The sequence below is a fragment of the Antedon mediterranea genome, chromosome 7 (assembly GCF_964355755.1).
Source record: "Antedon mediterranea chromosome 7, ecAntMedi1.1, whole genome shotgun sequence".
NCBI classification, from domain to species: Eukaryota; Metazoa; Echinodermata; class Crinoidea; order Comatulida; family Antedonidae; genus Antedon; species Antedon mediterranea.
The window spans coordinates 25,315,662-25,332,724 of NC_092676.1; the positions used below are offsets into that span (position 1 = coordinate 25,315,662).

Sequence of the window (17,063 nt, forward strand, 5' to 3'; positions counted from 1 at the left end):
TCCTCCTGTGCCAGTTCTGCCTCCGCAGTACTTTCAAGGTCGAGGGACGCACCCATCGCCGGATGTCGGTGGGTACGACAGTGACAGGACCATGACCTCGCTGCCTAGTGAGGATCGCTCCGAGGTTGCACAGGGTGGAGACGGTTTGCAGGCTCTTGTCAATCGTGTGGTTCCTGCTGTACTTTCGTACATTTGAGTAGAGTACGCCTATGACGCGCCGACGCCCGCGCCGGCTTCGAAGAGGTACTCTACCTTTGGAGTGCGTGCTCCATTGAAGCGGGTCACGACTTGTCCAGTTGCGCCGCTGGATCCCGAACTTGTCGCTAGGGTAGAGGCTATAGCGAAGGAGCCTAAAACCCGTAGAGCTGCATCTCAAGATCTCGCAGCAGCCTTCCCGCTTCCGCAGGACCAGTTTTCAACGCTATATATCGGCACCACCGATCCCGGATGCAGCGAAAGAAGCGTGCGCGCGAGGATCAAGGTCTCGACGCCAACGGCAGATTTCTGTCTCCTTCGGCCGCCAGAACTGAGGAGGCGCTAATCGCGGTCGACCGTGGCGCACGCGAGACGTTACGAACGGTCTCGATGTCGGGCTACCTTCTGTCATTCCTCGCGGATCCGGACCATCCACGGCACCTTGACGCGGACGTGATCTGCTTGCTTCAGCAGTTTACGGGCCTGGTCGCGGACCAACAAGTGACAATTTCAATGACCTCAGCCGCCGTGCGGAGGGTCAATTGACCGCATCACAACTAGCGAGTCGTTCGGTGCTGTGGATCTCTTCTACGGTAATTTCGCCGAGAAGAAAAATAAGTGGGCTCGCGAGCGAGAGGCACGTCGCGAGACGAGATCACGCAAAACGCCTCCAGCCCCACTGCCGGTGGTGCCATCGATCTCACAACCGCCGCCGTCGGTCCGTAATCAGTCTGAGGTTGGGCAGACTCCTGGGCCGTCGCGACCCCGTAATTCCCGCCCCGCGCGTGGCGGTAAGCCGGGTAGGGGAGCACGTCGGGACCGCGGTTCGCGACGTGGTGACCGCAGGTGCCGGTAACGTGCAGGCGAGGTCCGTGCCGTCCGGGGCCGGACCAGTGGGAGGTCGTCTCCTACGGTTCGTCCGAGAGTGGGAGTAGCTGATGGTAGACAGCTGGATTCTCTCCACACTTAGCTACGGCTACCGCATAGAATTTACGAGCCCTCCAGTGTGTGGAGGTCCTCGTCCGACCACAATCCCCAAAGATCCAATAAAGCAACGAGTGCTTATGGACGGGATTGCCGCGCTGCTCCAAAGAGGAGCCGTAGTAAGGGTCGAAGAACATCATGCGGGCTCGGGCCACGAATCAACCGTATTCTTAACCAAGAAGTCCTCGGGGGACTGGCGACCAATTATAAATCTAAGACGTCTGAACAAACGATTTATTCGGCCCCGCAGGTTTCGGATGGAGACAGTCTCATCGATCCTGTTAGGGCTAAGACGAGGAGACTGGGCCGCATCGACAGATTTAAAAGATGTGTACTTTCACGTACCAATCGCAAAAGAAGACCAACGTTGGTTGCGGTTTCGAATCAACAATTGTCTTCACCAGTTCGTCGCGATGTCGTTCGGCCTATCAACGGCTCCGCGCGTGTTCACGCGCACAGTTCGAGCGCTCGGTGCGTTCTTTCACAAGCACGGCATTCGCATATTCATGTATCTAGACGACTGGTTAATCGTGGCTCAGTCCAAGGACCGGCTGGTGAGCAGTCTCAATTGCGTCCTTCTCGTAACGGAACGCGTAGGGTTCATAGTGAACCGGGAAAAGTCGTGCCTGGTGCCGACTCAGCATCCCATGTATCTCGGAGCGCAGATAGATCTCGTGTCGGGCAGAGTGTGCCCCTCACAGAAACGAGTAACCTAAGCCCTTGCTGCTATACAAGGCCTGATTACCGCTTCCGCTCCGACAGCATACGACTGGCTGAGAACGCTAGGTTTCCTAGCCAGCTTTGTAGTTCTAGTTCCGTTTTGTCGGCTACGGATGCAGCCGCTGTAGTTCATCTGTTAGCCTTCTACCGGCCAGGTTCAGACTCATTAGACAAGTGGTCCCGATGTCGGCGTTCATTGTAACGCACCTCCAATGGTGGCTAACGGACGGCCGATTGTTAGTGGGGAGATCAATTCAGAGATCAATTCCGGACACCCGAATAGAAACGGACGCGTCCGAAGCGGGTTGGGGCGGTTGCTCCAACCAGAGTCACGTCTCCGGCGTTTGGAGTGCCGAGGAGGCGTTAGCCCACATCAATCTCTTAGAACTTTGGGCAGTAGACCGAACGTTGAAAGCGCTACTTCCAAACATAAAAAATTCACACGTCCATGTCTGCTTGGACAACACGACCGTGGTCGCGTACATCAACCGACAAGGAGGCACGGAGTCTCCGACTCTTTGCTACCACACATGGACGCTCATGCACTGGTGCATCGCGCACAGAATAACGCTGACTGCATCGCATATTCCGGGCAGCCAGAATGAGTCGCGGACACGCTGTCCCGACTCGCTTTACGCCCGACCGAATGGCGTCTGTTGCCGAGCATAGCCACTCAAATATTCGACCACTTCGGACGGCCGCACATAGATAGACCTGTTTGCGACGTCAGAGAACACGCAGCTCCCGACATTCTGCAGTCGATTCCGGGATGCACGTGCGTGGGCGGTGGATGCCCTGTCCATGTCATGGGACGGTTTATGGGCGTACGCGTTCCCGCCGATATCGATCATACCAATAGTTCTGACTCACATTCAGCGCTTCCGATGCCGAGTTCTGTTGATCGCACCGTTCTGGCCTCGTCAAGCGTGGTATCCGCTTCTTGCCAGTCTTCTTTACGATCACCCGCTGCGTCTTCCGGTCCGCGCGGATCTACTGACGCAAAATCGTGCGAGGTTCTCGACGATCAACCTACAATCCCTGAACCTGACTGTTTGGCCATGGTCAGGGATCAGCTCAGAGACTCGGGCATATCATCTGGAAGAGAGTCGACTCTCACTGTCTACAACAGCCGTCTACGACACTTCTTTCGCTGGTGCGGACAAGATAACATAGACCATAAGGCGATATCCTTGGGTCAGATCTGCGCTTTTCTGCATTACCTGTACGAATCAGGCTTGCAAGTGCGCACGGTGTCAGGCTACCGGTCAGCGATTGCGGCCATTACGCCGCCATTCAAGGATGGCTCGACGGTTTTCAACTTCCGCAGTAATCACGCAGTTGTTACGCGGTATGTTCAGAGAGCGACCTCCGTCTAAGGTCTTAGTTCCACGTTGGGACGTTAACGTCATTCTATCCGCACTCACTCGCCCGCCATTTGAGCCAATGAGCAAGGCTTCATTACATAATCTCTCGCTTAAGACAGCGTTTCTGGTGGCGTTGTCCTCATGTAAACGCTGAGGCGAGCTACATGCGCTCACGCTAGAGCCAGGCCATATACGATTTGAGCGTGGTGGAGTCCGGTTATTATTCAGGAAGGACTTTCTGGCCAAGTCCCAGACGTTAAATTTTTCGCCGGCTGTGTTCGTTCCATCAATGTCCGCATTCTCGGGGGTAGTAGAGGACACATCCTGGTGCCCGGTAAGAGCACTCAAATTCTACATCCACCGTACAGAGACGTTGCGAGAGGGTATATCTCACTTATTCGTCACATCGGTGCCCCCGTATCGGCCGGCCGCAAAATCCACGATTGCAACTGGGTCGTGGCAGCGACTCGGGCCGCTTATGAATCGTCCAGCACTTCGCGTTGTACGCTGGCGGTTCTATATCAGACATTATGACAGCGGCATGGTGGCGGACACATTCTACGTTTACTGAGCATTATTTAAGGGACATTTCTGCAACCATGGCGCCAGTAGCAGCAGCGGTGCTAAAGCCTAGGTTATAGGTATGTACACCTCACTTGCTCTGCTCTTTGTTAACTTACTCCCACCGCCGACTAGTTCTAGTCCGGTGCTAATCTGGCTATTGTCGGTTTATACAGGTAAGCTAGGCACGATATAGACTACACAAACCAGTAGTGGTGTTAGTAGTCTATGAGTGCTAGCTTACCTGTATAAACTCCCTCCCGCCGTCCCCGCAGTCAAGTACGCGGAAAATGATGACGGTGGTACGTTGGTACGTTCCCACATGAGGGCGTGGTTGCGGACGGGTCCATTATAATGCAGGGGTGTTCTAGGAACTTTTCACTTTCGTATCTAAGCCCTCCCTCTGGAGAGCACGGGCTATTGTCGGTTTATACAGGTAAGCTAGCACTCATAGACTACTAACACCACTACTGGTTTGTGTAATTAAACTTTGTACAGACCTTTCGTTCTAGTACAAAAGTCAGGCATATTTTTTTGGGTATATTGTCAAGCAATTATGATTATTATTAAAGGCCTTCAAGATGATGATATTAATTATTTGGCCTAAACAAATGTATGTTGTCCAAGCATAGCATATTTTTTTCTCTCTTCATTTTATCTGATAGTGGCATAAATAATTACGGTATGTAGTCTTGCTACAAAAAAAAAAACCTAAAAAAAGACCTATATAAGTGCATGGAAAATGCACTCATGCATGCAATTTCTACTAAAAATCGTAATGCTCAATTACAAAAAAAGGCCACAGATTTTATCAAATTAGGTCGATCGATCACTTCTCCCCTATTGTACTAGTACATGATTGATATTGAATACCAAATTTAATGTTGTGTTTCTATAGGAGTATTTCCTTGAAAAACAATGTTATTCAAGGAAATACTATACTACTGTATACTATATTACTATGTTATTAATATATTTAACTTTTAATTGTATTACATCACATCATGTCACATACCTCGTTTCATGTATGTGTACTTAATATAATTTAATGTTATTAAAGATAGGTCATAATATTTGCTAATATTATGAGTGAGTGACACTATTTAAGGAAGCCATTAAATGTTATTATGAATAATTTAACAAGTTTGATGGTATAGGCATGCCAATGCTTTTAGTAGTATAACTGACAAATATATTGTCTTTATAAATTCATTTGAAGCCTCCACACCTTGGATTAACCATAATTTAAATATGCTTCCTGTTCCGTATTAAACATACAGAACAACTCAACTGCTTGAAGAAGTTAATAAACAATGGAATCTATCAGGTGAAGGAAACAAAATTTGAATCAGCGGTATTCGTCCATCAAATCCAATTTGCAAATATTTTATCGTCAATTTGTATTTTTAAAATAAATTTTTCTGAATTGTCTACGATTTAAAAATAACCGTTGAAGCTTGTTGAGTTTTAAATGGTGTGACTCTTTTCCTGTATTTCTCAATCAGAATGTGTTATATACAAGAAGTGTCTATAAACGTTGTTTGAACCGATTCTGTCAGTGTTTTTATTATTGTTCCAATGTTTTTGTCTACTTTTGAACTATTTATCGTGATTGTACATTTGTTGTTTTTTGCGTCCAAAATGGTAAAGCCACGTTATAATAAGAAGTAAGTATGAATATTTTGTCGGTTTTTTTTTTCAAATTCAAGTACTGTAGGCTGTACTGTATTATCCGTCTTTATATTTTCATTTCCTGTCTTTCAACAATACCTGGATATTACACGGAACTCCTATATCAGTTAATATACAAAGCTCAACAATGTCAACAAATTAAACACTGCTCTTCTGTTGCCTTATTTTAAAAATTGCTCAAAACTCATTTTTTCGACCACTAACATGCCCAGCGCCTTTGATTTTGTATCTCGGTCTTTGAATTGACGCTTTATAAATTTTGATATAATAATAATAATAATAATAATAATAATATAATCATAAATGACAATAGTTGTCTGGTAAATGACAGTTGACCCCAATCGCTAAAAAATTATTTGTGACAATAGATTTTGTGATCTTCAGTACAAAAACTAGGAAAATGAAGAAAGCAAAAAATAGTTGTCAACTCACAGTAAAAAGTATTTTAACATTACCTTTTGCAACTTAATGTATTTTTCTTTATTGTTCTTATTGTCTTAATTATGCCAAGCAAAACTAATTTCCATTTCAAAGTGGACTAATAAAATGTCTTGAATCTTGAAATATTTTATTATTCTCCCAAGAATAATAATAATATCATAATAATTTCATTTAATATATTGTAGCTTCTACTATAAGTTGTATTGTAGGCTATAGAGTTGTATAGAAGTTTGTTTTCAATATACAGTACTAATAGAGGCAGCAGCTTTCCATCACCAGCTGTGCCCCTCATGATTACCCTTTAAATAAAGAATACGATATGGCGTAATAAACATGTTTCAACCTATACTTTCTAAGCCGGTAAAGGTAGTATAATTAATGGTACACCCACTAACAGAAATATAATTACCTACTTTGTACTAGATAATTGCTAGTTATAGTTATACAGTATAGTAGTATAGCTTGTTAAGTAGAATGGTTATCGATTTGCATTACTATGCATGTAGAATTTATTTATTATGAATTGTGGAACTTAAATCTATACATTTTTATATTTCGTGGCCAAAGCGACGATAGCCTGTTCTCTGCGAAAATCGCCTGTTCTCCGCGAAAATCAAGATATAAATCGAAAAGTAGAGAATTCATTGAAATCGCCCCCCCCCCCCTCCCCCTTTCAATAGATAGTACAGTCCATGAACCACGGCCTCAAGTGGGAACATCCCCACAGTGGTCTATTGGTAAGGCGTTAGTCTACCGCTAAAAGAGAACGGTTCATGTTTGAACGCTCTTCCATCAAACTTAAAATTAATTACCTTCAAATCTCATATTAAAAAACATTTTGAACGCAATATTTTATATTTATAATAATTTTGATAACTATAATGGTCTTGATAACGTGCAATTTTTCTCATTACTTGTTTGCTTTCTCTTTTAATTTTTCTGTTTTACTGGGCTTTATTTTAATGTATATATATATATATATATTTTTTATGACGTTATCCAAATTCCTTCACTTGCACTGATGAAGGGCTAGTGTTGCCCGAAAGCTCTGCTAACTTTTCTGGCTGTTTACTTTATCGTTTTGATTTAGCTTTTCGCTTTTTATTTTTGTATCTCCATTGAGATCCAGCCACTGATACCCACAGCATTGTCATTTTTTTCAGTAATTTGCCTTTGGATTTATATATATTTTTTATAAATGTTGTATTTTCTCTTGTTTGTTATGTGCAATTTGGACCCCATTTGAAATGGGCTGGTTTTTCCGGCCTAATGGGTGTTCCTGATGCTCGTTATTTTGTCTTTTGTCTGTTTGTTATTTTAATGTTGAGCATCAAATAAATTCAATCAATCAATCAATCTAATAGTAATATGATCATTTTTTTACGCATACAGTAGCAGATATTGCACATTAATAACATTTAACAATAAAGGAAATTAATACTTTTATTTTAATCTAGAAAAATATAAAGACATTGTTTTTCAGTAGTAGAAATTATGTCTACACTCAAGACTAAAGAAATATTACGAATCTTATTTGAATATTAATATTGCACAACATAACAGTACATCTTTCACAAAATGTCAATTTCTGTAATAAATTACTCTTTTGTTATTCGTACACACTGTACTATGGATTTTAGTATTCATAATGTCCACACTATAGGCTTTATGATAGCTGTGAAACATCACATTCTCAGCTGTTTGATATGGTATTAACCGTGTTGGTTGTTTTGTTTTTGTAATTCGTTCAAGTGCTATTGTCTAACTCTGGGCGTTTGATTATTCAATTGCTAGAACAATGGACTTAAAATGTGTGTATTTTTATGGTGACTTCATTCATTGATGGAACAATCTTATTTTGTGAAAGTGACTTCATTAAAACAATTGAGAACACAATGAAATAAAATTGGAAATTGTTTGCAGGTTGTTTAATAAATGAGGCAGCGGTTATACTTTAAGTCTGATGAATGAAAAACATCTTGAATGAAATTAAGCATAGAGTATACAATAGAAGGAATACACATACACATCGCTGATCCACCTCAGATCAATAACACAGTGTACAAAGGATACAGGTTATTAATTACTATGGTAATGCTTATTAGTTTTTATATGTGAATCATAATAATCATTGATCCGATATTACACTACATATTTTATGTACTATACTTTACTACAGTCTATGAATTTCACAAAAAAGGGTCGGCAAAATGATGCATTTCTTAAATTCATTGGCAGACAGGCAACAAAGCATCCAGTACTGTACCTCTTAAGATAATCAAGAAAATTGGTATACAAACCCAAAACTTTACTACAGTCTATGAATTTTAGAAAAAAAACTTCGGCAAAAAAATGATGCTCTTAAATTCATCGGCAGCATAGGCAACAAAGAGTCTAGTAGTGTATCTTTTTAACATCTATAAGGAGTACCATAATCAAGAAAATTTGTATACACACACCCACAACTTTACTATAGTCTACAGTATGAATTTTGGTCGGCAAAATTATACATAAAAATTCTTAAATTCATTGGCAGTATAGGCAACAAAGTGTCTAATACAGTACCTCTTATTAACATTTTTAAAGGGGCTTCAGTAATCGTCAGCAAGAAAATTTGGGGTAAATGAAATTTGTGGGCTGTTTATAATCATACAGAACTATCCCCGTGTTTAATCCACCATTTCACAACTGTATAGATTATTATTTAGATTTGTATTGGAAATGTCAAGATTTAATTCCTCCATGACTGAATCTATCGTCTAGCGTGTAGTTGACAATTTTTCTTGTAAAATTGCGACCTTGTGTACGTGTTACTGTAGGATAAGGAATGATCAAGTCAATCAAGTATCATCTCATAAAACAATATTACAATATTCCTTGGGCACTGAGGTTTTTTGAAAAATAAAAAATGAAAACATTTTTTATTTTACAATGTTGGTTTTAAAAGGATATTCATAATAAAACATTTTGTAAGAAGACAATGCATCGACTGTGTACAGTAAATTTTTGTCAATTATTCTTGATTTTTAAATGATTTTGTTTCTTATAAAACGCCATGAAACTAATTGAAATATTTTAAAATATTTTGTGTGTAAACTTTATGTACAATAATTATTTCTTGGTTTATTTATTATTGATTATTGTAAATGGCTAGAGATTACGATGATTTTAATATAATTAATATTTAATGGATGGATTATAATTATATTTCATTTTTACCGCACATGTTTCAAACAAAACATGATCGTGAGAGTTTAGAATTTTAATCAAAGGTATCCGTCAGCGTACCCGAGTGTTTGTAGTTCACGAGTCTTGAGAAGGAGCTACGGTATTAGCGAAGAAGGAGCTTTGTGTTTTTCCATTAACGATCGTGTTGGATTCATAGTTGCCATGAACTACACGAATAGATATGTCATGCTCTGTTGTATGATTTGCACGTAAATTACTATATTAGAAGACTTCAACAATGCACGTTCGGCAATGATTTTACGGATGAAATTAAAGGTTCCTGTTAAATTAAACATTCTATAGACATTGTTAGGAATTGAAGACATAATGTACATATTAACAATACAATACACTATTACAATAAAAGACTATTTTGTTTTTAAATCTTTTATTATTATTGCATTGCCTGCTGGAGCACCTGTTAAAAAATAAATGAAACTTGATATTAAATTCAAATTAAGAATTGAAACTGTTGGTTTATATTCAGTTGTGTTTGTTTCCTGATACTTACATACAGGAACTTAAAGACAATATTTAATGGTTCTATAGAATATTACTGTTAATATTTAAAATTATAAATGGGTGAGTGGCCGAGCGGTTAAGACAGTGAAACAAGTGGTCCAGTGTACACATCTAGCTCATGTGCACTTTAAAGAACCTAGAGTACATCTTTTGGGACAAGTAGGGGGTTACCCCGATGTACTGGTACATCACAGTCTGAATGAACACCCAGTATGAATAAAATATTTCATACAAAAAATAAATATTTCAATGATAAGAACATGTTTTCATTGAATAACACCCCTGTCCAAATAATGGTACAATCCACCTCAGCAAGTTTGGACAGCTCAACAATGCCATAATTATTCCGACTAGAATTAAAATTGTCAATATACAAAAATTATATTATTTTACAGTTTATCTTTAAGCCTCACTTGACAATATTAATTATATTTATCTAGTAAACAAAAACTATTTATTCAGATTCTTAAAAGCTTGCTAGGAATTTCATTTTTCCCGCATGATGCTGTGAGGGAGTAATCAAGGATTGTAGCTAATTCAACCACTAATCCTTCCCCTAATCCCTCGGATTTCACAGATTCGGTTTACAACCTGCTTGTGATTTATTATTAAAGTTTTGAGATTTTTTTTAAAGCAATTACACTATTATCAATGATATGTAGCCTTGGGGTTGATGAGTCAAAACAAATGAGATAGATTACAATAATATAGTACACAAAAAAAACACACAGATGAATTCAGAATCTATTTTCAATATTTGGCCTAATTTTTTTTTATTGTGGTGCAGACAAAAAATATTATTTTTATATTATACATTATTGATTAACAGTACAATGTCGACTTTGAAATTGTTCATTGGTAAAATTGCACACACCGTAGAGAAGACACATTTACAAAAAGAAATGATTCAGTTCAACACCCCTATTGGATAATGGAACTGTCTGTGAACCACGCCTTTCTAATTAAAGGGCGGGGTATCTGTTGCAAAAACGACGTCTTCTTCCAATTAAAATTCTGTTCACAATGTAGCACAATTTCTGGGTGCAAAATTTAATTTGCAAGCAAATCTTCTGAGGACAAAAATTCACAAAGTACTCAGCATTCCATTCTAAGCTAAGTAAACTGCTAAATGCAGATTTAATGAATAAACTAAGGTCTATTTGTGAACTACACAAGCTTAACATCCATTATGGGTCAAAGGGTAAATTATAAGTCGCTCCTTGAGTGTTCCATTGATTTTCCGGATCGTTAGATTTTCTCTCCTCCATGAACCCTATTGTCCTTTGAAAATTAGTCTAAAGCTCTGTCTACACTATCAAACTAGTTTGACAAAAAAAAGGTGTGACGTGCCCAAATATGGTAGTGATATGCCCAGATTTGGTAGTGATATGACATCATCATGTCTATATATGGGCACATCACATAAAGTCTGATGATAGTGTAGACAGAGCTTTTTATTGAGTATAAACTCACTCTGATGAACTTTAAATGATTTTTTATTAAAATAAATACTCAACGGAAAAATGTAGTATTCATTGAAAATATTGAATCATTTTACATTAAGTAAAAAAAAGGACGCTGAGATCGTTTCTTACAGTACTACCCTTTTCCTACCTGTGTACCAGACTCAAGTGAAATATTAGAAACGTCAATTTGTAGTATTAAAGTATCAAAGAACATTTTTCTTTGTTTTGTCATTTAAGAATTCGGTCGATGACATGTTTAATCTGTCAGGCTGATGGTTACTTTAAATGTTCAGCATTTTTTGCACTCGACTTCACTAGGCTTGCAATGATTGGATGTCTACATCATCTACACTTCAAGACAGCCTGCTTGAGATTGAACATGGATATCATATGTCTCCTCATTTACCACCATGCTTCTAAATTGCTTTTTGACAATTCATCTCACTCTATCCCTTAGTTTATAAAAGCAAAGTTGATGAAAATTTAAATAAACATCAACATTCTAGTATGTCAACTTTGTTTTCTGTTGGTTATGTTCAATAATTCTAAACAAAAACATTAGATGATTTTAAAAATAGTTTGTGGCTTGTTGCATATTTGTTCTAATCTCTTGATTAATTGATAAGTTAAGTGGTATTTTATATTCTGTGTGGTTACAATAATCGTTTGTTATATAGAAAAAAAAAGTGTTTTGTTGAATTATGCTATTTTAACTGCGAAGTAGGCTATTCCAAGTCTTTTTTATTAATCTTCATTTTTAATGTTTTTGGGGGACAATACATATTTAACTACCTTGGACAAAATAAATATTTATTTAATTGTTCATGATTTTAAAAAGCATTAGAAAAAGAAAATTTTGTTGGGTTTTTCTGTACCATAATATCTTACTTACTTCCATTTTCATGATATTTTAAATAAATAATTGTTTGCCTATTGAAAGTGAAAGATGTTCGTTCTTCATAGATCTGCTTTGATTGTATTTTGTAAACAAACCATTATTTATTATTAGTACGATTCTAACTTTTTAGTAGGTTAAAAGCAAGCTATTAGCCAACCAGATTATAAAAAAAGATATGTTACAAAAAGAAATGATGGCACAGTTTGTGGAGGACACCATAATAATGAGAGGGCACTCAACTGAATTTGTTAGTTTTGTAATTTTTCAGAAAGAGCTATTGTCGTTTTATCCATGTAAGCAAATTAGACTACCAATACCACTGTTGGTTTACAATTAAATATTTTAAAAATATATAATATATTCTATTAAAAAAAGGAAAAAAAATCCTACAGAATAATGCTTAAATCTCTTTCTCACTATCAAACTAGTTTGACAAAAAAAATGTGATGTGCCTAAATATGGTAGTGATATGCCCTGATATGGTTGTCATATGACATTGTCATGTCCATATATGGCACATCACATTTGTTTGTCACATAGAGTTTGATAGTATAGACAGAGCTTTATAAAAAGTAACATTCATGTTCACATAAGTTTTAGTTTTTTAAAATATAGATAAAGTATCGGGATAAAAATTCAACAAAAGGAATTTGTGATGCTTTGAAGTCGCAGCAAAGGTTTAGACATGTTCCCTATGCTGTAGTTTGGTCACCATTCAGAAAGAGCCCCCTACTGGGTTAGCAACCTCATACAATCATAGGACATGACTTTCACTGCTTAACCCAATTATTAACACAAACTGATTCTGACAGAATCAACAGAGCTTGAATGTTTTTAGTATTTTACTATTTTTGGAATTTATTATTTCAAGTGTTAATTAAATGTACATTTATCGATGCAAAAAAGCGATATTACTACTGTAGTATTCAATTCATATTAAATCATAAACAAATCTTATGTTTATTTTAGTATAGATTGATTTGTTTTTATGTACTGTCTACACTATCAAACTAATTTGACAAAAAAAATGTGATGTTCCCAAATATGGTAGTGATATGACATCATCATATCCATATATGGGCACATCACATTTTTTTGTCACATAAAGTTTGATGGTGTAAGCAGAGCTTAAAGACACCTTCCCTACAATGTTTGTAAAAATAATACATATATTACTTTAAAAACATTAAACCAGGTCATTCCTTGTCTTAAATGTACGTTTTATGGTAAATTATTATAAAAAGTGAGAAACAATGTACTACCTAAGTAGCTCGCGGCGACTGACCTCTCGTGGACGGTCTTTAGGCCTAGCCTAGTAGTCCGGACAATGATACACAAACTCGTGGTAGTTACTTTAACCGTTCTTTATTCTTCGGTAAAGTCTGAAACACAAATAAACTCAATGAAAACACGCACAAGGCAGCACAGCTGCGTGTGCAAACAACCCCAAAATACAGCGTAGCAGATACATACAGTCAAACTACTACACGAGGGCTAGTCAGGCTTATGGCCAATTAGCCGATCGAAACACTTAACAAATAGCTTAACTAATAATTTTAATATTCAAAGTCAAGAACATTAACACAACTTAAATGTTATAAAACGTACGTAGTACTCCCACGTATCACTGTCGGAAATAAGATAAATACAGTATCTACTATTAGATAATAAGCGTGATCTTGCTGACAATTCTATTTACCACCAAAACAAATCTTTACGCCACCAACGTCAAAGTTCGAAATCCGAAACACCTAGCTAGGCTTAGTTTTGTAGGCCTAGTTGGTAAACATCGGTAACGTACGAACATCGTACGCTAGCTATATACCTAGCCTGACGTTGTATAGTTGCTGCATTAATTGTCTTTCTATTTTTGCCAGACTCCGTTGATACAAATTGGGGAAAACCCGGTATTTTCGCTGAAAAGTTAGGAGTCTTCCATTGGTTTTGGCCTCACGATCGATCGAAAAGTGGGTGAATTACAGAAGATAAACAGAAATATCAATCCGTGCGCAATGCATTTTGGGATTTATAGCGGGCCGCTATAATTATTAGAATCGACTTATTTTTCACATTTTTAACCATTTAAAGACGAAAAAGTTATCGCAATAGGACCATATATTATTATTTTTACATTAAATATAGTTTGTGATCTTAAAATAGATCTAAAAAACGTAGGGAAGGGGGCTTTAATGTCAACATTATTCTACTATACTGTATCAATATTTTATTTACTCATTGTTGGGGTAATCATTACAATACATTGTAGTAAACTTGTTGAAACAAACTTAAAATCATATGCTATAATTGCAGAAAAAAGTAGTTATTGCAGTAATTCCAGTAGAATTAAAATTTGTATGATCCCTATAAAAATGAAAGTTGATTGTTCATGAAATACTTTAAATAGATAATTAAAAGTACCATCAATAGTTTCAATTTAACATTAATTGTGTCTAAATGGTGATAATTGTTGATGTTTCGATTATATTAATGAATTGAAACTTTATAAAAAGGTTTTTTTTTAAATGGTTAAATTATTAAGAGTTTTGATAGTGTATTTGTTAGTTTAGGTATGACAGTATAATTCTTGTTATTGTAGTAAAAGAATTTTAACAAAAAATGCATGTTTTTAACAGAAAAGGCATGTTTTTAACAGAAACTTTAGACTTTAAGTAAAGTAACTGATTATTTTATCTTCTACTATAAACTAAATTATTTAACTAAATTTAGTTGAAATCAACAAATATCAATATAAAACATAGCCAATTTGTTTTCTGTAATTCTGTAGAGCTACAGTAGCTGAACATTTCCAAATCCATGCGATTTGTGATGTATGATTTTATAGAAACTGTTAAATTTAGACTTTCATAATTTTCTGCTATAAACTGAAAAGTCAAATTTAACTCAATATTTTTTATCCAGACTTGATTAAATTGTGCGTACAAAGCTATGGATTGTAGACTTGTTTTCTGATTTTGAGGCCTCACCATTAGAGGCAAGAAACCGTATCTGTTTCATAGCTATTTTCTGAATATAGACTGACACATACATTTCATTAGCACAAGTAATCTGTAATTAGTGAATGAGATGTGAATATGTTTATGACTACTGTACTGATAAATGTATACACTGTATCTCTTTGAGATGTTTATTACCTGCTTAATAATTATAGAGACATTACGCTTTTTTTTTTAATACTGTAATGTATTTTTGACAAACCCAAAAAGTTGTTACTTCTTTAGAGGGAAATTCACAATTACAGTGTTACAGTATTTCTGTTCTAAACAATATACAAACATGTCATCTGTATATAAAGGATCTCAATTAAAGCTTTAAAAAAAGTATACTACATGACTAGCTTACAGTAGTTGGATAAACCGACATAGGCCCTTTTCCCTTCAAGGGGAGAACATACCAAAAAGTAAAAATCTTCTTAGTATTCCCCTCCAATTAGTGATATCGTCCGTGACCGCGCCCCGCAGGTAGGCAGCAACGCCCATACAGTACATACTGTATCTCACTATTTTCTTTTCCAGACACTGTACTGTATGAGAGAGATGTATCTAATTGTTATAACTTGAATTCAAGATTATAATACTAAAAAGTCTTATTGTCAGTCATTTATCATAAATATCATATCATACATTTAATGAGTATCAAACAGTCACACACGCAGCAAAATATAAAGAATACACAAATACAAAAGATGTACATTAAAATCATAAGGATAAAAATACTTAAAGTGGTAAAATAGTCATAGTCATAGTCATACTTTATTGTTCATTTAAAAAACAGAAATGTGATTTGAAAACTGGCAAAATACAAAAATATAAAATACAATTTACAAAAACACACACAAAAAGTTAAGAGGCTAAAAATTGTTAAAATTAGATAAAAATAATTATTATTTAATTATATTATATGATTTATTATTATATTGAACTAACGATGATTTAAAGTTTATATAAAAGCATTAAAACTATAAAAATAAACAAAAGCGGTTACATTTTACCTTTGTACTCTGGAGTTATATAAGTGTATAGCATTAGGTACAAACGAGCACCTAAACCGTTTGGTTTTGGTATTAAGTGCACGTAGTCTTATGCCAGAATTCATGAGAGCAAATTGTTTGTGAAGAGAATATAAAATAGGTTAAAATTTCACCTGTAATAGATTTTTTATGAACAGGAAGTATTGTGTGTATTAAAGGTACAATGCCACTTTGTATTTAATACATAAAAACAAATTCTGATCTGCTTAAATTGACAGACTTAAAACCTGTTTTATGATGATTATGTCAGAAACCATACTAAACGTTTTGACTGCTGTACTTACAACTTACATTATCTAAAGGTGATAAATTAACCTGGTTAAACATTCTACAGAAGTGCAGTAGTTCATCACTGACTACTTTAGTTGAATCTAGGAACTATGACACTCCTTAAAAACCTTTTACTCCACTATCAAGTAAATTGTATTAAACTTTATCATGGATAAAAATAATAAATTGAATTTTAATTTAATTTTTCCCCTCAAATTTGTTTACAGGAAACGGACAGACGACAATCAATGGTGGGAATTATTCGATAATAAGATGCAACGATTCTATTATTATAATGCAACAACTCAGAAGACAGTATGGCGTAAGCCTGCCCATTCGGATATTATCCCATTAGCCAAACTACAGGTGAGATACAGTGTGTGAAATTGCTTGTTAATATAAAATACGAATTATTTATAATAGTCTGGTGATTAAAGGATCACATTTAGACTACAAGCTTTCAACTTGCAATGCAGTTGTTAATCCATCTCAGCATTGTATGTTGACCGATGGATGTTGACCGATAATAACCATTCCGCATATGACAGAGGAAAATGGCAAACCTTAGTGGAAAGAGTAAACTATAATGATGACCAATGGGGAGTTCTTGTCTTTTTAACGAAACGTCTAATGATTTTATAAAGATGCTGTCACATAATGGTACAGTATGGTTT

The 17,063-nt window shown here is 36.6% G+C and overlaps 1 protein-coding gene across 4 annotated transcripts in view; it reads left to right on the top strand.

Moving 5' to 3' along the window:
* LOC140054350 (uncharacterized) overlaps positions 1 to 17,063 on the top strand; it is a 69,384-nt gene that overhangs the window by 10,400 nt on the left and 41,921 nt on the right. For 3 of the 4 annotated variants that reach the window (XM_072099305.1, XM_072099308.1, XM_072099307.1), the window contains exon 3: positions 16,617 to 16,755. In XM_072099305.1, the coding sequence (XP_071955406.1) occupies positions 16,617 to 16,755 (139 nt within the window). Of the gene's footprint in view, positions 1 to 4,989; positions 5,492 to 16,616; positions 16,756 to 17,063 lie in introns of those variants that run through there. The other variant, XM_072099306.1, reaches the window with a different exon arrangement.